General features: G+C 40.9%; 2 protein-coding genes across 2 annotated transcripts in view; one reads left to right on the top strand and one right to left on the bottom strand.

Annotated features, from left to right (window-relative positions):
* The window catches only part of LOC117486878 (exostosin-1), a 308,682-nt gene that overhangs the window by 199,790 nt on the left and 81,025 nt on the right, over positions 1–27,867 (top strand). The window lies entirely within an intron of this gene.
* On the bottom strand, positions 55–25,917 carry LOC117486877 (NLR family CARD domain-containing protein 3-like). The gene is made up of 14 exons (XM_034135460.1): positions 25,863–25,917; positions 23,945–24,061; positions 23,380–23,484; positions 13,375–13,479; positions 12,092–12,327; positions 10,147–11,968; positions 9,480–9,644; positions 8,541–8,714; positions 7,551–7,724; positions 6,584–6,757; positions 5,591–5,764; positions 4,602–4,772; positions 4,047–4,087; positions 55–194 (listed from the first exon to the last, which is right to left on the bottom strand). The coding sequence occupies exons 2-14, from the start codon at positions 24,037–24,039 to the stop codon at positions 187–189; spliced, it is 3,444 nt and encodes a 1,147-aa protein (XP_033991351.1). The 5' UTR covers positions 24,040–24,061; positions 25,863–25,917; the 3' UTR covers positions 55–186.

Raw genomic sequence — 27,867 nt, 5'->3', positions numbered from 1 at the left:
ATTTCAGCATAAAGCATTCCCACTAGCAATTTCTTCAGGAATTGCAATCTCTAGTTGAAAACTGTTCTTCATGTTCTCCGTAGCCGTTCTTCTGACTGTTTCCAAAGATTTGAGGGACAGAAATTGAACCTCATGCAGGATTACGGGGCTGAACGCACTGCCATTTGTTGAGATGACGATATTCCCTCATGGACCTGGAAGATAAACAGGGACAATACTCTTGTTATATAACCAACAATCACTGTAAACAGAGATCTCTTAAAAGATTACTAATAAGTTACACAAAAGTTCAATGTGATGTTTAGAGAGATATTTATATTCCTCAACTTTCCCAGTGGTGGGTTTATTTATTTTAAATATATAATATGTAACATTTCCTTATTCAAATGTCAAAAAACGATTACCCTATGGTTTTTAAACATTATTTTTTAGTTGTGCACATCCAATACCTGTTCGTTCACACAAGTGAAAAGCTAGCATTAGGCTATAAAGGACCTACATCACAGTCACATGGTTTAACATCACAGCCAATGAGGAGATGAGTTTCTCCGTGATCAGCGTGATGACGTTATTATGAATGTAGCCACTCGTTAGAACCGCCTGTTTAAAGACACTCTTTGAGCTTTATATTATTTAATAGTTAAACATTTATTTTCTTGCTGTTTTTGTGTATATTGAAGGTATTATTATTTAGTCTCGTTATTGAAGTGAGTTAAAGGCATTTTGAAGGCATGGTTGGGCACTGGGTGTAATTGTATATATTGGAGACAGGCAGTGGAGGGAGTAGAGCACTAGTAGGCACATGGGCTGCAGTCCAATTGTCAGTTTAGTTTAGGAACCTTCCTAACGGAGTGAAATGACCCGGAAGAACCTCAGTGGACACCATGATAGGAGCTGTTGGGATTCTCTAGATGAAAGGAAAGGAGGTTTGAAACATCCTTTATAACCTCCTTTAACTTAGGAAAAACTGGACCTTCCTTTACGAAAGGAAAGGAGAACATGCTGTGCTAGCGGCCGCAACATTTACGGTGACTCAACATTCGGCCATTCACAGAAACAACCGATGGTGACGGAGAAATGATATCATGAAAGTTACGGTGCTTATTAAGCATTTCACAACTTATGTGGTAACTTGCCAAAGGGCTTTGTTTTGAACGTTCATCACTATGATAATCAAAAGGAGAAATATGAACGCTACTTTTTTACTGAAATGATCAAATAAAGTCAACATTTCATAGTGTTTACTGAGCTGTGTGGGGTAGATGTGAAGGAATAACACGTTTATAGTAAATACATTGTATTTATTTTAATATCTTTTCATACAATCATCATACGTATTGGGATTCATGTGGATTAATATGTTTGGACCGGAGGGTGACGATCAGGGGCGGACTGGGACTAAAATTCAGCCCTGGAAACTGACCCAGTCCGGCCACATGAAATGACAAATGTTAGAAATCCGCTGTTTATTAGGCTGAAGAGGGAGGACACTCCTCGGATGTCTTAAACACATGGGACATCGTAAAACAGTAAACACACACACAAACATACAGTAGCCTATTATTTGTTATTAGTTATTAGAAATCAGCTGTTTATTAGGCTGCATTTATGCAGTTCAAGGGATAATTCTCACCCACCTCTTGCTCTTGCCCTACAGAGCTCTGTCCCTCATCATGAACGCAGGAGGCTGGCTGTATATCTGAACTCGCACCCTCATCATTCTCTTCATCATATTGCACTTGTTCTAAGCTGCTGCTGATAGTGCTTGTAGCAGCGCTGCTGCCAAAAAGGTCTGTCTATTTGCTACGCTTCACCTGCGAGTGACTTCACCTTTTTTTCTCTTGCCTTCTCGGCCCCGCCTTTTTATTTTCGTTTTCTTTGATTTTAATCCATGTTTTTTCATTCTCCCTGTCTGCTGTCTAATCCCTTTTCTTTGTGTGGCCGGTCTGTTTTCTTCTTCGTGTGTGATTATTTGACAGATAAGAACCACACAACTGCATTAGCGGCCGCTGTCGCCCTCTGTCGGCCGTCAGCGCAACTTAAATGATGACGTTAAACAATTTATTTTTAAAGGGCTGGCCGGCCGTCAATGGCCCTTGACGACCGGCCGTTCTGTGGTTCTCCAGATTATACAGATGGCCAGTCCGCCCCTGGTGACGAGCATAAGTTTCACTTCACTTTTTAATTTCAATTCCAACCTTGGTCATGAAGAATATGTTTCTCTGTTGTCCACGTTCATAAAGCATAAAACAACAGCATCAGAGCACGGTGCAAAGTATCTAGATGCGTTTACAGTAGTCCGTCGTTCTTATTAAACATCCATGTAGTCCGCTGTATAGAAAACTGTAGTTTCCCCACAGCAGCAGACGTACATTTATGACGTCCGCTGGCGCATCATAAATACGTTGATAGTGTAAGTGCAGTCGGATTCTCAAAGCACCGCAGTCTCTTCTCCTAAGTCCTTTTGAATTCTCCTATCCACTATTCCTTGACCCTGTGACGTTAGACACAGAGGTCAAGGAATAGTAGAATAGAATAGAGCTGATTTTTGGACAATTCGACTGCAACCCTCATTTTTTACCAGGGTGATACAAGCCACAAGGAAAGCCATAAAAAAGGGCTGAAGGAAAGGAATCGATAGGAAAGCTGTTCATTGTACTTTTGTTAATGACATTGGACCATGAAAATAAATGCACAAACTGAGATTCTTGTCTGAACTTGTATCAGTTCGTAAGATTCAATAACTGGTGCCTCAGCTGCAGTGTTATTTTAAAGGAGAGGTGTCATGCTTTTCCGGTTATTACCCGTCCCCTTGTGTGTTATGAAGGTTTGTATGCATGTAAACGGTGTGCAGAGTCAAAACCCTCAAAGTACACCCTATAGCGAGTAAAACTCTAACACATAAAATACCTCCCCAAAACGCAAAATTCTCTCTGCAGACCCATTCTCACAGCGTTTATCAACCTTTTTCTTACTCAATATCAAGCCAAACTTATTGTTTTTACTTCGGATGTGACTTTGTGTGTGCTCAGGATGAGTTTGGCTGTGTTTCACTATGTATCCTAAACAAGGAAACAACACCTCCACGGAGCTCAGCGCGATTCACAACGTCCCGACCAATCAGAGCACACTGTGCTCACAGGGAGGGTGGGGGCTGGAGCTATTGGAGCTACGGGATTGTTGGAAACGTTATTTCGATCTCTCTGTCTGTACAAACACACAGAAACATTGACATTAAAGTTGACTTTGAAAGAGAAAGTTGATTGGTCTATTGGTATTTACACAGATTCGATTCAATCACTATATTTAATTTCACTTTTCAAGGGATATTCTACGCATCCTTTGTTTGTATCAGACCTAAACGCAGTTCTTGAGCAAAACGTTTAAATCTGTTAAACTGTCCCTGTAAACAAAGAATGTGAGTTTTATCGGTTTATTTGAACAATGTGATCGCATGATTCCTTCAGGTATTATTGCAGATCTGCTGTAAGCTAGCTAGCTAACCTTGTCCTTTCAGATATACTGACAAAACACTTAACAATATGAAACAGACTCTGCCACCAACAGAGACAGTTTGCCAACTTTATAATGTTGACAAACTGTCATTATACTGTTCTATATCTTTATAATATCTACACTTTTTAGTGTCCACGTTTCAGTTTTGTTTTAAGCTTCTTGCAGCGTTTGCTTTTTACAGCGTTTCATTAATGTAGGGCTTTTAGTAAACGCTGCGCATGTTTCCTCAAGTTGGTAAATATGTTCTAAATGCTGTGCTTGTGTTGTCAAGTTGGTGAAGATGTATCTTCATTTGCATGTGTTTTGGAACATTTGTGTTTTTATATTGCATTGTATTTGAAGCTTCAGCGCCTTTCTCCTAATGTAAGTGTTTTGGGCCGTTGCAGCAGGTTAGCGCCTGTTAGCCACTCTATGCTAGACATAAATGGGAGGCACAGATTTCATCAAGTGATACATACATATATTACCTATGATTTGATTGCATGTACGAGAGTTTGGATATATTTGGAGGATATGGGTTCAATACTCACATTTCTTCTGTATCTTGGCTTTCATCATCTCGCCTCTGATCCTGCAGAGATGAACACAATCCAACAGTTATAGATCAAGTTAAAATAAGTGTTTGTTCTTTGAGTTAGTCAGCTTCACAGTCCTGAGTGATCCAATGCTTTACATCACATCATATCTTCTCTGCAAACACTACGACTGACTGTCCACAGCTCTCAGCTGCATGAGAGAATGAACTAGGCATTAGTCCAGGAACAAAACAACTACATAGGAAAAACAAACAGACTACCTTTTTATATGTAAAACGCCATTTGTCTGTTAATGAGTTGCAGCTGTCTGAAATGTGGCTTTGCATTGTCAGCTTGTATTATCTTGCTTGATAATAATGAAAGTAAAGAACCGCGAGATGAACAAAAGGAGAAACTGCAGATAAATGGTAACATCACTGATTTGTTGTGCTAAGCTAGGCTACGCCTGGAAGGTGGAACTGGAGAGATTCCCCAGTGTGAGGAACACATCCACCTCCCTGTGTTTAATACAATCCTGCTGAACCAGCAGAGAGTCGACCCCTTACTGACCCGAGAGTCTTCAGTCTGCAGTCTGGACTCTCCAGAAGATCTCTCAGCAGCTTCACATCTGAATCCTTCAGAGCGTTGCCACTCAGGTCCAGCTCTCTCAGATAGGAGTTGGACTTCAGAGCTGAGATCAGAGCAGCACAGCTGATCTCTGACAAACTGCAGCGCTCCAGTCTGAATAAAGAACACATGATGCAAGTTTAGAAAACAATGTTCCTTATTGAAATAATTAAAGTTCTAATAATCTGATTATAGCTGGAGAAGTAGAGAATGTAGAAGTTTATAAAGTGGACACTCCCGACAGGTTAAAAACAGTAAGTTACAGAAAGAGAACATAGCTCTCATTAATATTAAAGACAACGTGCTTCACCTTCAATAAAAAGTGGTGACTTCACATCTGAAACTCTGCTCCTTCTACACTAACTCGTGATGTGCAGCCAGACAAATACAAACCCACAGAAACTGATTAAACTCAAGATCACAGAGTTTACAAAGATCACAAATATGTCAGGATGAATTTTAAAGAAATGTGATCGAAATAAATAGAGAATATTTATTTTAGGAATAGTGGAGACGTAGATCAAAGCATCTTCAGTTTAAACTATTCAGTCAGTATGAGCATCTTGTAGCTTAATACAAATGTTAGAAACAGCAAAAACTGAAAATATTTGTTAGTGTTTGATAGTTTTAATAGAAATATTTAATTATTGTATTCATGTGTTCATAATGTCATTTATTTAAAACAACATGATGGAGAATATAAGATGAATTTCAGGTTTTTGAGAGGTTCAGAGTGAATTATGCAGAGTATGATTTTTCTTTAACATTGCTCTGCCACGGTCAATGAACTAAACCACAGAAGAAGAAAATAGACTTTAGCATTAAGATGCTCAGTGAGGATCAGGATCATATCAGCCTGATGTCTGCAGCTCAGAGTCAACACAACTCTCACATATTCATCTCAGCACAGAAGTAAAAGATGGAGAACTGACCTGAGAGCCTCCAGTCTGCAGTCTGGACTCTTCAGAAGATCACTCAGCAGCTTCCCTCCTGAATCCTTCAGATCGTTGCCATTCAGGTCCAGATCTCTCAGATGGGAAGGGTTTAACTTCAGAGCTGAGATCAGAGCAGCCCAGCTGATCTCTGACAACCTGCAGAACTGCAGTCTGAATAAAGAACACATGATGCAAGTTTAGAAAACAATGTTCCTTATTGAAATAATTAAAGTTCTAATAATCTGATTATAGCTGGAGAAGTAGAGAATGTAGAAGTTTATAAAGTGGACACTCCTGACAGGTTAAAAACAGTAAGTTACAGAAAGAGAACAGAGCTCTGATTAATATTAAAGACAACGTGCTTCACCTTCAATAAAAAGTGGTGACTTCACATCTGAACCTCTGCTCCTTCTACAATAACTCGTGATGTGCAGCCAGACAAATACAAACCCTCAGAAACTGATTCAACTCAAGACCACAGAGTTTACAAAGATCACAAATATGTCAGGAAGAATTTTAAAGAAATCTGATCGAAATAAATAGAGAATATTTATTTTAGGAATAGTGGAGACATAGATCACAGCATCTTCAGTTTAAACTATTCAGTCAGTATGAGCATCTTGTAGCTTAATACAAATGTTAGAAACAGCAACAACTGAAAATATTTGTTACTGTTTGATAGTTTTAATAGAAATATTTAAATATTGTATTAATGTGTTTATAATGTCATTTATTTAAAAAAAACATGATGGAGAATATAAGATGAATTTCAGGTTTTTGAGAGGTTCAGAGTGAATTATGCAGAGTATGATTTTTCTTTAACATTGCTCTGCCACGGTCAATGAACTAAACCACAGAAGAAGAAAATAGACTTTAGCATTAAGATGCTCAGTGAGGATCAGGATCATATCAGCCTGATGTCTGCAGCTCAGAGTCAACACAACTCTCACATATTCATCTCAGCACAGAAGTAAAAGATGGAGAACTGACATGAGAGTCTCCAGTCTGCAGTCTGGACTCTCCAGAAGATCACTCAGCAGCTTCACTCCTGAATCCTTCAGAGCGTTCTGACTCAGGTCCAGATCTCTCAGATGGGAATGGTTGAACTTCAAAGCTGAGATCAGAGCAGCACAGCTGATCTCTGACAAACTGCAGAGCCCCAGTCTGAATAAAGAACACATGATGCAAGTTTAGTAAACAATGTTCCTTTTGAAATAATGAAAGTTCTAATAATCTGATTATAGCTGGAGAAGTAGAGAATGTAGAAGTTTATAAAGTGGAGACTCCCGACAGGTTAAAAACAGTAAGTTACAGAAAGAGAACATAGCTCTGATTAATATTAAAGACAACGTACTTCACATCTGAAACTCTGCTCCTTCTACACTAACTCGTGATGTGCAGCCAGACAAATACAAACCCACAGAAACTGATTCAACTCAAGATCACAGAGTTTACAAAGATCACAAATATGTCAGGATGAATTTGAAAGAAATGTGATCAAAATAAATAGAGAATATTTATTTTAGGAATAGTGGAGACATAGATCAAAGCATCTTCAGTTTAAACTATTCAGTCAGTATGAGCATCTTGTAGCTTAATACAAATGTTAGAAACAGCAAACACTGAAAATATTTGTTAGTGTGTGATAGTTTTAATAGAAATATTTAAATATTGTATTCATGCGTTTATAATGTCATTTATTTTAAAACAACATGATGGAGAATATAAGATGAACTTCAGGTTTTTGAGAGGTTCAGAGTGAATTATGCAGAGTATGATTTTTCTTTAACATTGCTCTGCCACGGTCAATGAACTAAACCACAGAAGAAGAAAATAGACTTTAGCATTAAGATGCTCAGTGAGGATCAGGATCATATCAGCCTGATGTCTGCAGCTCAGAGTCAACACAACTCTCACATATTCATCTCAGCACAGAAGTAAAAGATGGAGAACTGACTTGAGAGTCTCCAGTCTGCAGTCTGGAGTCTCCAGAAGATCACTCAGCAGCTTCACGTCTGAATCCTTCAGATCGTTGCGACTCAGCTCCAGATCTCTCAGATGGGAATGGTTTAACTTCAGAGCTGAGATCAGAGCAGCCCAGCCGATCTCTGACAAACTGCAATTCTCCAGTCTGAATAAAGAACACATGATGTAAGTTTAGAAAACATTGTTCCTTATTGAAATAATTAAAGTTCTAATAATCTAATTATAGCTGGAGAAGTAGAGAATGTAGAAGTTTATAAAGTGGACACTCCCGACAGGTTAAAAACAGTAAGTTACAGAAAGAGAACATAGCTCTGATTAATATTAAAGACAACGTGCTTCACCTTCAATAAAAAGTGGTGACTTCACATCTGAAACTCTGCTCCTTCTACACTAACTTGTGATGTGCAGCCAGACAAATACAAACCCACAGAAACTGATTCAACTCAAGATCACAGAGTTTACAAAGATCACAAATATGTCAGGAAGAATTTTAAAGAAATGTGATCAAAATAAATAGAGAATATTTATTTTAGGAATAGTGGAGACATAGATCACAGCATCTTCAGTTTAAACTATTCAGTCAGTATGAGCATCATGTAGCTTAATACAAATGTTAGAAACAGCAAACACTGAAAATATTTGTTAGTGTTTGATCATTTTAATAGAAATATTTAAATATTGTATTCATGCGTTTATAATGTCATTTATTTAAAAACAACATGGAGAATATAAGATGAACTTTAGGTTTTTGAGAGGTTCAGAGTGAAATATGCAGAGTATGATTTTTCTTTAACATTGCTCTGCCACGGTCAATGAACTAAACCACAGAAGAAGAAAATAGACTTTAGCATTAAGATGCTCAGTGAGGATCAGGATCATATCAGCCTGATGTCTGCAGCTCAGAGTCAACACAACTCTCACATATTCATCTCAGCACAGAAGTAAAAGATGGAGAACTGACCCGAGAGTCTCCAGTCTGCAGTCTGGACTCTCCAGAAGATCACTCAGCAGCTTCCCTTCTGAATCCTTCAGAGTGTTGTGTCTCAGGTTCAGATCTCTCAGATGGGAATGGTTTAACTTCAGAGCTGAGATCAGAGCAGCCCAGCTGATCTTTGACAAACTGCAGCTCTCCAGTCTGAATAAAGAACACATGATGCAAGTTTAGAAAACAATGTTCCTTATTGAAATAATTAAAGTTCTAATAATCTAATTATAGCTGGAGAATGTAGAAGTTTATAAAGTGGACTCTCCAGACAGGTTAAAAACAGTAAGTTACAGAAAGAGAACATAGCTCTCATTAATATTAAAGACAACGTGCTTCACCTTCAATAAAAAGTGGTGACTTCACATCTGAAACTCTGCTCCTTCTACACTAACTCGTGATGTGCAGCCAGACAAATACAAACCCTCAGAAACTGATTCAACTCAAGATCACAGAGTTTACAAAGAAGCAGCACCAGAGTCTGAATAAATAACACACAATGTAAGTTCAGAGAACAATGGTCCTGCTTGAGGTAGTTCAACGTTTCATCATCTTTTCAGACCTGGAGAGGGTTCAGAGGCCAATGTCCAAAATGATGTAGATACTTTTATAAATGTAATATATAAAAGTATCTGTAATAATGCATCAGAACAACCTCCTTCATCTCCCTCACAGCTCATCAGTACTGACAGCATCTTCACTGAGTCATGGAGCACAGTGAGAGTCTGTGGAAGCTCAAACACTGTCCGTCACACATCTACTTTCTCTGCTTTCTGTTATTCTTGTAAAATATTCAGCAATTTAGAAAGAAATGTGAACTTATTAAAATATCTTTGTACTCAGGCAAATTATGGAATTATAAATATATCAATTATAAATACTGTACAAAACCACATGAACTGCAGCCAGTGATCTGACCTCAGAGTCTTCAGTCTACAGTTTGGACTCTTTAGTCCAGAACTCAGCTGCTCCACCACTGAATCCAGCAGATGTTCTTCCAGCTCCAGCTCTCTCAGATCGGAGGGGTCTGACTTCAGAGCTGAGGCCACGACTTCCCAGTCTAAGAATCCACTGTCAGGAATTCTGTTATAACACATATTACAGAATTTGTTAATATAAAAAAAAGGGGAAACAATATATTTACTTCATGCATTTGAGGAAAAACATTTTGAATATCATGATCTGATTACCACTGGATGGTTGAGTGTGATCTGATCCCATGTCTGTCACCTCTTTTCTACTTTCTAGACTAGAGTCAACATAAATCAGATATTACTCAGTGTCTAATTTAACGATAAAGAAACTGCAATCATTTCATAATAACTTTACTCCATTTAATGACATATGTACAATTATTCTGTATGTTGTGATCACATGTTGCTGTGATAAAACATCCTTCATATGTTTTTGACAAGGAAAATGAAGAGAAGAAAAAACTGTACAATTTAGAAACTATTAGAATAATTGTATTAATTCAATTTTGCTCTCACAGAATGTGAAACAGCAAAAAGTTGTATAGTGTTTATTTGAAAAACTAAAATCCTTATCTACACTAATCTATAAAGTGAATCACATCTGGACTCACACAGCCTTCCTGCAGTTCCTCTCAGCTGGAATCAGTCTCCGTCGTCTCTCCTGTGATGTTTTGTACTTCTCCAACTCATCCAGAACCTCCTCTGACATCTCCAGCCTGTAGGCCAGAGCTGACCAGCGTTTCACAAAGAGTCTCTTCTCTGATCTGTTCTCTGACTTCAGGAACTCTGTGATCTCCTGAAGTACTGAGTGGTCGTTCATCTCTGTCAGACAGTGGAAGATGTTGAGGCTCCTGTCGGGAGAGATGTTATCACTTCTCATCTCCTTCAGGTTGCTGATGGCTCTCTGGATGATTTCTGGACGTTTGTCTGTGCGACCCAGCAGGCCTCCTAAGAGTCTCTGGTTGGACTCCAGAGAGAGGCCGTGGAGGAAGCGGACAAACAGGTCCAGGTGACCATTTTTACTTTTGAGTGATTTCATCATGGCGCTCATTAGGAAGACATCCAGGGATGGGTAATCCTGATCACTGCTAAACATGTTGTTATAGTCTCCCTGCAGGAAGTCCTTCAGTACCGCTGTGTTCCTGTTGGTGTAACAGTGCAGCATGTAGACTGCAGCCAGAAACTCCTGAATGCTCAGATGAACAAAGCAGTAGACTGTTTTATTGAAGATCACTCTCTCTCTTTTGAAGATCTCTGTACAAACTCCTGACTGCACTAAGGCCTCGGTGACGTCAAGACCACAGCGCTCCAGGTCTTCTTGGTAGAACATGATGTCTCCTTTCTCCAGATGTTCAAACGCCAGCCTCCCCAGCTTCAGAAGAAGCTCCCCGTCAGCCTCCGTCAGCTGCTGTGGACTCGTCTCATGTCCCTCTTCATACTTCTGCTTCTTCCTCTTTGTCTGGACCAGCAGGAAGTGTGAGTACATGTCAGTGAGGGTCTTGGGCAGCTCTCCTCTCTGGTCTGTAGTGAACATGCGGTCTGTAGTCAACATGCGGTCCAGAACTGCAGCAGTGATCCAGCAGAAGACTGGGATCTGACACATGATGTGGAGGCTCCTGGAGCTCTTGATGTGAGAGATGATTCTGCTGGACCATTTTTCATCACTCGATCTCCTCCTGAAGTACACCTCCTTCTGGGCGTCAGTGAAGCCTCGTACTTCTGTTACCCTGTCCACACACTTAGAAGGGATCTGATTGGCCGCTGCAGGTCGAGAAGTTATCCAGACGAGAGCCGAGGGAAGCAGCTTCCCCCTGATGAGGTTTGTCAGCAGCACGTCGACTGAGGACTGCTGAGAGACATCAGACACAACCTCATTGTTTTTGAAATCCAGAGAAAGTCTGCTTTCATCCAGGCCGTCAAAGATGAACAGCACTTTACAGACAGCCAGCTGCTCTGCTGTGACCTCCTTTAAGGTTGGATGGAAAACATGGAGCAGCCTGAGAAGACTGTACTGCTCACCTTTGATCAGGTTAAGCTCCCTGAAGGAAAGCGGGATCACCAGACTGACATCTTGGTTTTCCAAACCCTCGGCCCAGTCCAGAGTGAACTTCTGCACTGTGAAGGTTTTTCCAACTCCAGCGACTCCGTTGGTCAGGACCGCTCTGATGAGAGTCTGTTGGTCAGGTGAGGCTTTAAAGATGTCCTGGCACTTGATTGGAGTGTAATGGAGGGTATTTGTCTTGTAAGCTGCCTCAAGCTGCCTCACCTCATGTTGGGTATTAACCTCTTCACTCTGTCCTTGTGTGATATAGAGCTCAGTGAAGATCCTGTTGAGGCTGGTTTCACTTTTATCAGTTCCTTCAGTCACTTGTTCACATCTCCCCCTCAGACTGACCCTATGTTCATCTAAAACCTCCTGCAGACCACGTTCTGCTGAAAGAGAAGCAAACGTAAGGATAATAATTTTTTTTAAATGAACTTATATTATGTACAACACAACAGGAAGATTCTTGTTTTCAGGCATGAAGACACCAGGAGACAGAGGTTAAGACTTACTTTGTACTGTTCTGGTCTGACTGGCTGTCTGCAGTCCAGCTCTGGTTCTGGATCTTTCTCCACACTGGGGACATGAGGAGTCTACTGATGGAGGGCGCTGCTCCCAGTATGAGGTGATGCACTGTCTGCAGAACCAGTGTCCACAGCTGGTAGAGACTGGATCCTTCAGGACGTCCTGACACAGAGCACAGCTGGACAGATGCTCCTCCACAGGAACATGACTTTTCTTCTTCCCTCTGTGGAGATGAACACATCCTTTATAGCACATTACGGTGACTGATTGTTTAAGTTCTTTATCTGTAGATGATATTTCATCCTGATAACTGTTCCCAAGTTGTAGATATTTAGTTATTCATATAAATATGAAACAAAACGCCCTTCTGTCTGTAACGTCATCCGCCTACAGCATGATCACTGTACCTCACAAGTTTTACTACGGCTAAATTAAACTGGTTTATGTCATAACTACATAATGATTCCAATTTGTAAAAGCAGTTAACACTTTGTCAGGTCTGTCCACAACATGGAAAGCAAATCACTTTAAAAATGCTAGTTAATGAATTGGGATTAGATTGAGTGGAGTTAGACTTAGCTAACATTGTGGCTGCTCCATTAACAGTCAAACTAACATCAATGGTTGATACACATACATGTATAACTTCAGTTCAATATGAAGTAATGTAGAACTCTAGGTGCCGATATTTTCCTTATCCGATTCAAGTACGTCTGCGTTTCTATACTGAGCTCTATTGAGTTTCCATACTGTGGGCTACTGCACTCATGTAATTATTAAAGAAGAGTTTAAAATGATCAGATGGCATATAGATATATACAGTATATATATATATATATATATCTCTATGAGAGAGAGCGATAGAGGAGAGAAGAGACGGAGAGAGAGAGATGAGAGAGAGGCGAGAGAGAAGAGAGAGAGCGCGAGTAGAGAGAGATAAGAGAGAGAGGGAGGAGAGAGAGATAGAGAGATAGGAGATAGGAAGAGAATAGAGAGAGAGAGAGGAGAGAAGAGAGGAGAGAGAGAGAGAGAGAGAAGAGAGAGAGAGAGATAAGAGGAGAGAGGAGATAGGAGAGAGAGAGAGAGGAGAGATATTTTTACTCTATATATATATATATATATACATGTATATATATAATATATAATATCCTAGAGCTATATAGATATATATATATATATATCTCTATATATATATATAATATATATATATATATATAGAGATATATATATATGTTGGTCAAGTCAGTTTACAGTAGAAACAGACTCTTACTTTGTGTCTGAGGGTCCAGGTTCATTACTGAAGTATAAAGGTTCTCTTCTGGACCGGTCACTCTTCATAGACAGACAGCTGGGGACTGGAGACTCTGCTCTCTGTCTGTGGAAACAAGAAATGTTTTCCACACATCATTAGTTCATGTAATAAAAAACAGCGTTTGATTTCAGCCCGTTTACCCGATTATAGTTTTTTGGACTTGCTCCCAACTTTCTGTTTTCGAGTCATGCTTGAGGGTTTGTAACGATCAACTATCAAAAATAGCTGTGTTAAATAAACGCACAAGGGGTTCTTGATATGAAATAATATTATAAAGGCAAAACAGAACTGATAAACGGACAATCTACTCTTTCCACAAAATAGTCCCCACGGAAGTGTATTTACTACTGTCTACATCCACACATTCACAAAATAAACAAAAGACGGGTTTTATACGTTACTCAATTATATTGACAGTTTTCCAGCCAAGCAAAACACAAACAAAACTCAACAACAAAGTCCGCTCGGCGATAAACCGAAATTGTCATTACTGCCTAATCCAGGCAGGGTGCGTACGGGTGCTGGAAATCCTTGAAAATGCTTGAAATTGTACGAGGTGTTTTCAAGGTTTGAAAAGTGCTTGAATTTTGGGAATGGTGCTTGAATTTGGGATAAAGTGCTTGAAATTGTAAATGCTTTACTTCGCTTTTTAGATTAAAAGAAAATAAAGAAGTCGGAGCGCGCTTAATTGCTTCGCTTTTACATAAAACAGCTCCGCTCCGGCCTTCCCGCACAATGCGCGTGACCGGCAAGTGTTTTTGTTACGTGTGTGACCTGGGCATTCTGATGAGAGTGATAGATGACAGTATGCCAGGAGGTTGCCGTTTCAACGAGCGTTGGCTAGCAGAAGACAAATACAAGCCATGGCTAAGACGAGGGTCAAGCCCACGAGTAGCCTCCTGCAAAGTGTGCAACAATAACGATGCGAGAGTCTGCGCTGACGAGCCACACACCACACGAAAGGTACGCCATAGTAGAGCATTTTAGATTAGGCTATCGTTGCATGTAAAATACATGACACTTTTCTCTGTGCGCGGCAAAACAAGCTCGCCAAAATGGCTTCACTAGTCTGGCAGTATTTTAAGTGTCCGAAAATGACAATAAAATAGCGGTATGCAACGCGTGTGAAGCAGAAATCCTGCAGCTCCACCCGCTGTGACGGACCGGTGAGCGGAGCAGAACACACACTAAGAGTTAGACCTAACACACTTAGCTATTTGATCTACCTCTGGAGCAAGCTAAACTAGTTATAAATATATTTATTCTTCACTGTCGGGTCACTCATTACTGGATCAGTGAGCTGCAGGAGATACTGACAGGCTGTCAGGAGAGAGAGGAAAAGAGAGCGCTTCCGCTCATTTCTCCCGTGTTATTATCCCAAGTTAATGTAAACTTGAATAATGTACTTCATTTGAATGTAATAATTATGTTGGTTGGTTGGTTTGTGGAAGCGCCAGTGAATGAGCCCCATTAACTGAGTTTTTTTTAACATCACTTTAAATGGAAGATCCCCATAGGCCCCGCCCACTCGATCGGATCGGCCGATACTGATTCCGGCGATCGGCCCCAAAATTGGCGATCGGAGCATCCCTAATAATTGTATATGATATGTTTTATAATGATTGATCATGAAAGTGTCATCAAAGCTGGTAAAGGTGCAGCTAGTTTGAATGACTTTGTATACTGCAGAGTAGCCTGTGAATTTACTCCAGGTGGAACTAAAGTCTGATTTAACACTTGATTATATTTCACATCATTCATCCACATCTGTAAAGTAACTAAAGGTACTAAATACATGTAGTGCAGTAAAAGTACACCATTTACCTCTGACTTATGTTTACTGCCAACCTAAAAGTACCTCAAAAATAGTAATCAATAATGTATTGAAAAGTTATTTGGCTGATTGTTTTATATTGGCTCAGCCAGGTTATATGGGATGCCCAGTCTACGTACAGATGGGTCACTCATTTTGAAATATTAAACTTAGTTTTCTTTTCTAACATTTTAAATTGTTCACCCTCATGTAGAATGCTATTATGAAACACACATTTGGTTGTTTATAGCATAAAGAACATCTGATTTAATGTGAGGTAGGGAAATAATCATTTGAGGATAAGTATGTGTATATAAATATGTAATTTACAACAGCTGTAAGATGCTTGAAAAGCTTGAAAATGCACCTTGAAAATGCTTGAAAAGTGCTTGAATTTGACTTTGGAAAAGGTGTAAGAACCCTGTCCAGGCCACTATAGTTCATTGAAAAAAAGGCTGTTGCTCCTGCAGCAAAAAACGGGAATGTTTGTAAGCCTATTTAGGCTTTAATCCACAACAAAAGGAAAACACGATGATCGGCGTGGCACAAAGGAGCGATCTCACCCTGGGCCGTTCTCATTTCATCAAATCCCCCTCCTCGACTCCTCGACTCCTCGGTCCTCCGGTTGTGACCCGGAAATGAATTTTAGCGCGCCATGTTGAAGGACATCTCATTTCTCTAAATGCACTTCAAGGACCGAGGATCGAGCGTCGAGGAGGCTCTCTGGAGGAGCTATAACCGAGGATACACTGATGGGTCCTCCACGGTCCTCCACGGCTCCTTTGTGGATGCATTTCCGGGAACAGAGATGTTTCAAAGAGTCGTGACGCACGGCCGGACTGATCTCAGCCAATCACAGCTCTGCATGCATCCCCTGGATATTATTTTATTAACTGCTTTCATCGCGACGTGATGTTTACAGTGAGAACAGCTGTGAGGTCCGTGCAGAAAGCAGAGCAGTGTGTATAATATATATCACTCAGTATAACAGGCCTACTCTCTTTATTTGCTTTAGTTTAGTAGATATCTACAAACAAAGAGTCGATATTTTTCTAAAACCATTTAGTGCTTCACATAATAAAATACACAACGGCTGTAGCCTGATTATATGCTTTAGGATAGTGATGGGAATTATGGCTCTTTGAAGGGAGCCGGATCTTATGGCTCCGTTCCTTTCAAAGAGCCGTTCAAAAGAGCCGTTCAAAAGAGCCGTTTTTTTTAAAAAGGGGGCGGGGTTACTAGGTTTATCTGCGAAATAATCACCAGGATAATGATTGACTGCATTGCCAGACCTAATGTCAATAATCTGCATTGTAAACATGACACAAGGTGGCGCCATATCCATGTCATTCATGTCAGTGAATGTACTTTGAATTTACCCTCTGCATGTGTTAAGTAAATAAAGTTGCCTTGCCTTGAATGAAATTCACGCAACTCTTAATATTAGTAGTGTGTTTTTAAGTGGCGATGGAGATTATTTGTTGACCCTGCTTTAAAGGATATTTTGCCTTTACAAATGGTGCGCTTTATCACTGCCTGGGTTTTGGTTGAAGTGCATCCAAATGCTGCTGCGTTTTCGCGTTTGGCTCATTTTACATCCGAAAAACACGTCGTCTATCTGTCCAGTACCACTTGTTATGACTTCTCTCTCTCGCGTATTCCGTTAAAACCCACCCCACCTAACTCCTCGTGCTGAAACCTACCAATCAGAGTAGGGGCGGGTCTTCACAGAATACGTTTGGGGAACAAAATCAAGCTTTTTAAAAGGCGAGTGGATTTTGGCAGGCAGTGAGTGCGGACCAACGATTGAACGATAACAAGAACGGCTCTCACCAAGTAGGACTCGGTTCCCCTCGTTCGTACCAAAGAGCCGTTCAAAAGAATCGGCTCGTTCGCGACCGACACATCACTACTTTAGGAGCTGTAGGTGCGTGTGTGTGGTGTAGGTGTGTGTGGTACAGTGTGTGGTAGATGCAGCGGACAGACAGGTCTCAGTTGGTTTGGTGTCCTCTGCTTACTTTTAATACTTGTAAATAAAACTTGACAGAAATCTGTGACGGCCGCACATTGATTTAAGGTGTTTCTTCTAAACTTTAGTGGCAGGGGAAAAGGTTTAAGGCATGTTGTTTATCATGAAATGAAATTAACTATGATCAGGGTGTGTACGGGTGCCCAAAACAAATTCAAGCACCATTCCCAAAATTCAAGCACTTTTCAAACCTTGAAAACACCTCGTACAATTTCAAGCATTTTCAAGGATTTCCAGCACCCGTACACACATCATAGTTAATTTCATTTCATGATAAACAACATGCCTTAAACCTTTTCCCCTGCCACTACAGTTTAGAAGAAACACCTTAAAGCTCCCATGTCATGCTTTTCCGGTTATTACCCGTCCCCTTGTGTGTTATGAAGGTTTTTATGCATGTAAACGGTGTGCAGAGTCAAAACCCTCAAAGTACACCCTGTAGCGAGTAAAACTCTAACACAGAAAATACCTCCCCAAAACGCCTCGTTGGAGATACGTCACTGCCCATTTGAGTCTTCCATTTAGTTCCGGGTACCGCCTGATGTCATGCGGTACCCGGAACGAAATGGACCAATCCCGAAGAGCTATGGCCACACCAGCAGCGGCGTGTTCCTCCTCCAGAGGTTCGAAGAACCGGCATTTCACAGACGAAAGCTTCCAAAACATTGCCCAGTTTGAGGCCGGATATGCACAGCTTGTTTGGACCGTTTGGAGCAGGGGAAGATCTGGGTATACAACCTGTAAGTTTGCATTGTTATTTGTGTATTTATCAAACAAGACTGTTTAAATGTGTAAACTGTGTTGGACTGCTAAGCCATTGACACAGTGCTAACTGTGCTAACTAATACCCCTTTCACACCAACGGTGTTTCAGGGCCGGTTCGGTGCTGGTGCTTGAAAAGCACCGGGTTTTCCTGTTCACACCGCAGCGGAGCAGCGTCATAGCTCCGGAATCCGGTTCGTTTCGAGCACCAAAAAGTTGTCCGTCTAGAAGCAAGAACCGCATACGTCACGCTTACGTCGGAGGGGGGCGAGATTAACCTGAGCTAACACTTAAGGCGAGTACGGCAAATAAAAGTTGTAACAAGCAGTAGTGCTGAGCAAAGTGACTAGAACGCAACCACACACTTGTTAAAAAAAACACACTTTATAAAGTCAGGCAACACTAACCAGGCTTCGTGTGATTCTGTTTATTTGTACCTTACTTTGACCATCCGTTCGCTGTTATTGATCATTGTGGAGAGCAGGCAGACGTTTTGTTTGTTATTATAGCAGCTATCGGATGGAATCAATACATGGGCTGCACAGGTTGTCATGTCCGACTATCACAAGTAGAATCATAATGAAAAATACGTCGGTAAAAAGTGCCTGTAGAAAACTGCTTAGCAAGTAGTCAGTTTAGCTTCGGTTGCTATGCTAACATCACCCATGTTATACCAGAGAAACTTTCATAACAGCGTTGTGATGCCAAACAGCGTCAATTCAGACTGACACCAAACAGCGTCAATTCAGACTGACACACATTCACTTAAGGGGAACTGGGGATATGTATCAGCTGCTTGTGTGACAGTCAGACAGTGAATACTTTAGAGCCGTGTGAGCTAACCCGGAGCTAACGGGAGAATACACTCCCGTTGAAGAGCAGCCGGCCAGCACTGCAGCGGTCGGTAAATGCCGCTGAAACACATTAATAAACAATGAACCACGGCACTCTGGAGAAAAGTATAAGGTTGGAGAAGTCGTTATTTAATTTAATCTGGCTTCGTATGATTAAAAGCAACGCAGTCCCCGGCCCGTTGTTGTTGTGAAGTGAGCTCCGGCGTTGGGGAGAAACTCAGCGACGTAAACTGTGACGTCATGACGCAGCAGCGGCAGCACCAGTCGGGCTCTGAGCGGTGTGAAAAGAGCCGGCGCTAAACCGAAGAACCGGTTCTGAACCAGAAAAGCTCTAGCACGGAGCTTGAACCGGAGTTGCGTTGGTGTGAAAGGGGCATAAGTTGCTAGAGTTTCCATATATCAACTCTAATATCAGCAGATGGCCTTGCATACATGTATCTCATAGCAGGAGAATGTCTGCATTCACACACAAAATACCTATTGACAGTATACTGCGGGTGATTTGCCGGTCAGTCGCGAAACGTAATTACATTATAGCTGGCGTAGCGATCTAACACACGGAGCTAGAGCTAGTTTTGGTCAGAAAAACATTTTTGTGATGCTACGTTGCTAGCGTTTAAATATATCAACTACAATGTCAGCAGATGGCCTTACATGTTTGTCATGGCAGGAGAATGTCTGCAGTCACACACACGGAATACTCATACAGTATACTCCGGTTTACCGTACATTGTGACCGTACATATACTGCATGTAGCTAACGAGGCTAGCTGTATGCTAGCGCAAAACAATGTATTCATGCAAGTTACATTGTATGGTAGCAGAATACCCGTATACGATTGCAATTATAAACACGTTATTGCTAGCCTAATATGAACCACTAGCTTTTGTTCATAGTAGTTTTATTACACTGCATTATAGTTGCCTTTCCTCCAAGCTAACGTTCATATCGTGTTAGCTACCAAGGTAAACAAAGCTAGGTTAGCATATTAGCAGGCAAGCTGTTCATTACACAACTACTACTAACGAATCTAAAACAACTAAGTTTCTCTAATATTTTGTGATTTGCATTTGATTTCGTCCAGCCAGATCCTGGCGGACAATCCATGACGGGGAAGGGATTCTACTACTACTGAGGCCTCGTGCTAAAAGGCACCGCACCGCACCGGCTGTGCGCAGGCAAGAGGAGGAGGAATGGATGATATACCGTGTATATATGTATATTTATGTTCATTTTGTACATTTCTAAAAATAAAGTTTAATGGAAATACTTAGTAGGCCTATCCTTTCTTCACTGAATTCATATATAGCAAACCATGATTTGATTTCTCATCAAACAGTAGTAGTTTATAACGGGTAAAAATAACTTACTCTTTGTTATGAGAGTAGCTCGTAGGCCACAACGGAAAGACAAGGAGACATACACGAGTTTACAAAACCACGGCACATTTATTGTGGTAAATGCAAAGATAGGTGGTTGAGAGGATCGCAGAGTTAGTCTTCCTGCAGCCGCTTTGGAGAGAGACTGGGGCCGTAGTGTCCGGAGGTGTCCGTGATCGTGCTGATTAGCCTCTTCAGCTCCACCCCATCGTAAGACAAAGGCCCTGGGGCCGTCACACTCTTCTATAACAACAGTTACAAATATATATGTATATAAAATATACCGCTGTACCGACGCCATGATAAGACTGATGTTACGCTGAGAGCAGCCGGGAAAAGCACTGTTAGACATGGGCGCAGCCTCTCTGGTGGTTGACTAATCAGAACGAGTGGCCGAGCTGACCAATCGGAGCACACTAGGCTCACAGGGAGGGGGGGGCAAGAGCTCCAACGAGTCGTTTAGTGGAGAAAGTGAATACTGCTGAATACACATGCTTGACAGAGATGCTGTATGCGAAACCAATGTGAGTTTGGAAAATTGCACAGTATAAATCTATTTTAGTATACCTCAACAATGTAATTATGATCAGTGGAAATGGCCATGACATGGGCCCTTTAAATCAATGTGCGGCCGTCACAGATTTCTGTCATTACAATTCATTTGTAACGGTGAAAAATCTTACATGTTTGAATTTACTGTAATTGACCAAACTGTGTTTCTGTTCTGTAAGCCACCACGCTCATGTCATTATTTAGAGAACAGTTTAGATGATCACATGGCATAAAAACGGAATCCTCTTCCGGTCAGTTTACAGTAGAAACAGACTCTTACTTTGTGTCTGAGGGTCCAGGATCTTTGCTGAAGTATATAGGTTCATCTTTAGACCGGTCACTCTTCATAGAAACACAGCTGGGGACTGGAGACTCTGCTCTCTGTCTGTGGAAGCAAGAAATGTTTTCCACACATCATTAGTTCTTGTAATAAAAAACAGCGTTTGATTTCAGTCCGTTTACCCGATTAAAGGTTTTTGGACTTGCTCGCAACTTTCTGTTTTCGAGTCATGCTTGAGGGTTTGTAACGATCAACTATCAAAAATAGCTGTGTTAAATAAACGCACAAGGGGTTCTTGATATGAAATAATATTGTAAAGGCAAAACAGAACTGATAAACGGACAATCTACTCTTTCCACAAAATAGTACCCACGGAAGTGTATATCTACTACTGTCTCCATCCACACATTCACAAAATAAACAAAGACGGGTTTATACGTTATTCAATTATATTGACAGTTTTCCAGCCAAGCAAAACAAAAACAAAACTCAACAACAAAGTCCGCTCGGCGATAAACCGAAATTGTCATTACTGCCTAATCCAGGCCACTATAGTTCATTGAAAAAAAGGCTGTTGCTCCTGCGGGAATGTTTGTAGGCCTATTTAGGCTATAATCCACGAAAAAAGGAAAACACGATGATCGGCGTGGCACAAAGGAGCGATCTCACCCTGTGTTGGAGAGAATCTCTCTCTCTATCCGTGCGCCTCCTCTCCACGGAGACGCGCTTCCAGGTCGGTCGATGCAATATCCACGTTCAGTTACTTTCAGTTACTTCCCCGTTGCATTTTAACATGCTGAGGAAACTTAAAAGGGGACCAATCATGCAAAATGCACTTTTGTACGTCTTTTATACATGAATCTGTGTCCCCGGTGTTCCAGGGAACTCACCAAGTGTCAGAAAACACAACCCTCTCTATTTTCCTCCATACCCAAATCTCTAAAAAAGGGGCTGCAACGGATCTGATCAAAACTGATCCAGATTTGAACACTTCAATGACGTCACAGAAGTGGCGCTACGGCTATTGGGCCAACTCTCCACCTATGAGGGGAATGTGGGGTTGGGCCACGGCCGGCCATTGCCACTCGAAAGTGCTGGAGACGCTGTAGTACATATGCCAGGCCTGTAAGTGGTGCTGTAGTCTGCCACAAAAGCAGCGAAGAAGACTTCCCGCCCATAGTTACCATGGTTACCCTTGTTTATTCTCCACTGTGGCTTTTTTTCTCCCTCCCCGAGGCAAGCGTTTGCTCCCGCTGCTTTAATTCAATGCAATCCCTCCCCGTCGAGGCAAGCACTGTAATTCTCTCCGGTTAGTCCACCAGCAGATGACAAACACCCACCTCTCCGCCTCTTCCAAGGAACGAGGGGACCGTGCGGCAGAGTTTCAGTTTCTTTCGCCGGTCAAGATGTCCGTTAAAGTTTAAATCTTCCGGACAAAATTAGAAAAGTGCCGGTCAAAGGTCTTCTTTGTTATTTATTGAGCTTTAAAACAAATGAATAACGACTCTATAGGCCTATAACAATATAATAAAACACGGAGGACGGAGATCTTTTTTTCTCCCCCTCTTGACTTGATCAGAGCACGGCTCCCCTCTCCTGCAGGGGGGCGTGGTCAGCTGCAGCTCATAGAATCAGCCCAGTAGACAGCAAACAGCACATAGAGCGAAATGAGGCATGGCTAAAATGCATGATCTGTTTGGTATTTTGAAAACAGAAACGTATAAATATACCTTATATAGGTATGGCCCTACAATATTTCATTTAAATATAGCATGATAGGTCCACTTTAAATATCCCGCTGAATACCCGCATTTGCCACACACACACTTCCTCCTCCCGTGAGAACCAATTCCCCGGCCTCCCGGTGACGCGCCCACTAAAAAGCCTCTGGGCGTGCCGCGACAGGTGAATATGCAGATGAGACTTGCAGACCCACACCCTCAAACCATACATAACAGTGGACATTAACAACTGCAGTTGCGAGGATAATATACATGTATCATAGTTCATTTCATTTCATGATAAACAACATGCCTTAAACCTTTTCCCCTGCCACTAAAGTTTAGAATAAACACCTTAAATCAATGTGCGGCCGTCACAGATTTCTGTCATTACAATTCATTTGTAACGGTGAAAAATCTTACATGTTTGAATTTACTGTAATTGACCAAACTGTGTTTCTGTTCTGTAAGCCACCACGCTCATGTCATTATTTAGAGAACAGTTTAGATGATCACATGGCATAAAAACGGAATCCTCTTCCGGTCAGTTCACAGTAGAAACAGACTCTTACTTTGTGTCTGAGGGTCCAGGTTCATTACTGAAGTATGGAGGTTCTCTTCTGGACCAGTCACTCTTCATAGAAACACAGCTGGGGACTGGAGACTCTGCTCTCTGTCTGTGGAAACAACAAAATGTGTAACACACATCACTATTTTTTGTAAAGGGCAGCTTTTGATTTCAGCCCGTTTACATTATTAAAGATTTTTGGACTTGCTCTGAACTTTCAATTTTTAAGTCGTGTTTCAGGGTTTTGGTTGTTAGATTTCATTTGTGAGAGGGAAAAGTTTGACATGTTCGAAGTTGATTTACTTAACCTAACATAAAGTCCTACATCTGGAATGTGAGAATGATTTCACAATAGTAGATTATTGACTGTTGCTGATGATGCCAAGGAGCACAGCCAGAGCTCAGTTACAGCTCTTTACTTTCCTCTTCCGGGTTTCTTTACTCTAATTTACTTTGTTTCATGACTGTACTCCACAGTGATGCTTTACTGTGTTTATATACTGTGATCTGCTACTCAGATCAAACCAGACTCCTCTTCAGGTCAGTTTACAGCAGAAACAGATCCTTACTTTGTGTCAGAGGTTCCAGGTGTATTACTCAAATCTGGAGGTTTTCTGGACACTGAAGATCTGTCCTCCTCCTCCTCATCTCTCATGGTCTCCATTGTGAGAGATGAACCAGTAACCCTGGAGACAAATACATAAACACACACACTTTATAATACAAGCATTTCAATCAAATCCATCATAATGTTACATTTTGGTTTAAATTTGTGCTATCCAAAAAAAACGTGAATGGTTGCGAATAATCTGCAAACCTTAACGTGTCAGAAAAATTACAAAAAATGTATCCTATTACCAAGTTTCACCCAAACTTCCTTCGTAATTCCAGCGGGAATTTTAACATGAATTGCATGGGAATGAAAGTCAAGGAAAGCGAGGAACTGGCACAAGCTACATGTACATTTAATCAAGTAATGTACTTAAAGGTAGGGTAGGTAAGTTTGAGAAACCGGCTCGAGATACACTTGTTGTTATATTCCATGGAATGCTCTTAACATCCCGATAGCAATGAATATCTTAAGTGCTTTGACAAAAAATCCATAAAAAAATGTCATCTGTGGAAGCCGTAATACTGTAAAAAGCACGACCAATCATTTTAGCCGGCCCGGCTAAAATAACTGGATGGCCTACCTGCCTGTCAGCCTTCCATCTGTGCACAAACTTATCTCGTGCCCTCATTGGTCATGTGCGCGTTCGTGTGTGTTGGGAGGAGGGGCTCTGTAAGGAAGTGGCAGATTTTCTCCGGTTGTGTATTTTCAAATTCTAGCGATCTCGAGCCGGTTTCTCAAACTTACCTACCCCACCTTTAAGTACAATTTTTAGGGACCAGTACTTTATTTCAATGTCCCGCTACTTTGTACTTCTACTCCTACAGTTCAGAGGTAAATGGTGTACTTTAACTCCACTACATGTGTTTAATACCTTTAGTTACTTTACAGATCTGGATGAATGATGTGAAATATAATCAGCTCTTAAATCAGACTTTAGTTCCACCTGGAGTAAATCCTGCAGTATACAAAGCCATTAAAACTAGCTGCACCTTTACCAGCTTTGAGAACACTTTAATGATCAATAATTATAAACATATCATATATATTATTCTGAAATGGACCAATCTGCACAATGACTACTTTTACTTTTGGTACTTGAAGTATATTTTGACGCTAATACTTTCTACTTTTAGTAACATTTTGTATGCAGGACTTTTACTTGTAAGTAACAGAGTATTCCTACACTCTGGTAGTTCTAAAAGATACTTCTACTTTTACTCAAGTACAAGATCTGAGTACTTCTTCCACCTCCAGAAATCAGTAAGAGCTGTAACTACCTCGGTGTAAAAGCACATTTAATCCATGACAAATGTTGTGCACTCGTTCTTTAGGTCTGGTGAAACGGAGGGGTGGCATTATGCTGAATCCAGGAAATGGACAGGTCACTACTTTAGGAGCAGATAGTGCTCCAATATGCTCAGACGTCATGCCAGTAATTCGGAAATCATCATAACTTAGCTGAGATGTTATAATAAAGTGAAAACCCCTCTTATTTCTCTCAGCAGTTTTTCATGGACCGCTTTATTAGACTACAACACACGTTTTGTTTGGTTTATATCTCTCCAAAATACAAGTTAATAGGCCTACTAATATTTTAAACTTCTGATTTGTGAAGATTAATCACAGTTTTGTTTTAAATCAACTAACACCACTAGTGTAGACAACAACAAATACGTCTGTATAGTTATGTAACCACGATGGCGCAGTTCTAACAAGGACTGAAGGGGGAAGTTTAGGCCTACAACATTTCAATATGCCACATCGGACTCTAAGATGCTGCTTTTTATCGAGACTGTGTTTTTCTGAGATAAAGTAAAACAGAGTAAACATGAATTGTTTAGACAAAAACAGCAGAGCCTGGTTTTAACACTCACCCTGTTTTCTTTCTGCTGCGCTGTTGAAGTTTAAAATGGAGTCTGGCAGTCCGTCTGTTTTCAAGGTTCAAGGTTCAAGGTACCTTTATCTTTCAAGGTGTGTTCTACCACCTCTACCTGTTGGTATGGAATCAGTTTTGTGCCATTAAGATAAAGCAACACTTTCTCTGAATCAAGCAAAACTAAGAGTTTAAGAGAAAAAAAAAACTGAGCTAAGCAAAATAAATGTAATTTCAAAAGTGAAACTATAAGTTCCAAACAAATAAAGTGTGTAATAATGTAAACTATAAGTATTTTTTCTTTGTTTTAACATATCTTTTTGTTTGCAGTTCTCTTTGCTTCTTTCTCGATGATCAGACTTTTGCTCTCGCTGCAACTCTTCTCGTTTGCGCTCCTTCATTTTTTGTTTTGCGATTCTGGCACAAACATCCCAGGTGGGCGGGACTCTCAGAGGTGCGTCCAGGGGTTAAATTGGGCCGGGGCTGTCCGGGGCTCAGCCCCGGCACAAAGGACGATGCTCTGACATCATCACCCTCGCTCATTTGTCATTTGTTTAAGCCAGGGATGGGCAAATGGCGGCCCGGGTGCCGCATGCGGCCCCCACTTCCTCTTTTTGCGGCCCTCAGATTAATTTATAAACAACGTAATTAATAAAAAAAAATTTAAAAAGAATATTTGTTTTACTTGTAGTACTGATACCGTCCACTAGACTCCTAGTTACGTCGCGAGCTGCGTACATGATTTCGTTCGGCAGCCAAAACCACGATATAATCTGTGACGCGTTTGTGTGTATTGTGTTTGTTTCCCGGGGAAACACTCACAAGAAACACCGGCTGTTGTTATGCCTGCTGTGACGTTAAGTTGCCGCTTGCAATTATGCCTTTACAAGCTTCAAAGTTGTATTTATCATATGAATTTGGCGAAACAAGTTTAATATTCTAAAAACCAAGACTTTGTTTATTTGAAATCAGATGAAAACAAACTGTCACGGACCCTGCCGTGTGATCTATGATTACTATACACTTTTCATTCATAATTTCAGCGGGAGGGAGGGGGAGCGGCCCTGAGGAACAGCAGAGTGCGGGTTGACAGGTGTCTGTGTTATTGTGCGTCAGCAGAGACAGGCTACAAGTGTCTTAGGTTCATGTTTGGGTTAGTGTTCATGACTTCATGTTTATCTCATCTTAATGTTTAATCTCGATGCACACACATTTTCCGTGCTTTCCAATAGTTTAAAATAGTTTTATTCCACTGTTAAATAGCCTGTTCAATACAAACATGCCACTTGTAAAAATTAAATAACATTTCTGTGAACTGATATTTGTTTAGTGAGCTTATTACAGGATGTTCCCTGAAAGATTGTAAAATGTCAATGAAGATGTCAGACTTAGTATATTTGTTAATAATTACATACAATACATGTAATTTGTGTGTGTCTGTGTTCCAAGTGAATCTGCGGCCCCCTGGTGGCCAGTTCATAAATTATGTGGCCCCCACCACCATCCAAGTTGCCCATCCCTGGTTTAAGCCATATGTTAAAACATTTTTCGTTCTTAATATAGACTTTATTTAGGGTCGATATGTGTTGACTTTACTCTAAAATAGCAGATCTCTGTGACAGAATATTGTTATTCCGCTTAGTGAACGTGTGTCTCTGCTCCGATCAGGAGGTGCAGCACCGCGGCTCAGACAAAAAAGGTTGGGAACCACTGCCTTAATAGACACAGTGGTGGTGGGTAGCTACATGGGGATGCCTCGGATATTCTCCCCAAACGTCAACAAGGCCAGCGAGGGAGGTCCGGCTGACGCCCTGCTGCTGGAGGTCCAGCTTAAAAACGCCATCATCCAGGTGGAAATGGGCAAGTTTGTCTCGTAAGCAGACTGAAACTCAGGGAGAAGGCCATCAAAGGGTTAAAATAGATTGCCTTATGGTGGAATATAGGTTAATATAGTGTATATTTAGGTAATGAATGGAGAGTAAACGATGTGCTTACTATGAGGTGCT

The sequence above is a fragment of the Trematomus bernacchii genome, unplaced genomic scaffold (genome assembly GCF_902827165.1).
Source record: "Trematomus bernacchii unplaced genomic scaffold, fTreBer1.1, whole genome shotgun sequence".
Lineage (NCBI taxonomy): Eukaryota > Metazoa > Chordata > Actinopteri > Perciformes > Nototheniidae > Trematomus > Trematomus bernacchii.
This window is presented reverse-complemented; position numbering and strand designations above follow the sequence as displayed.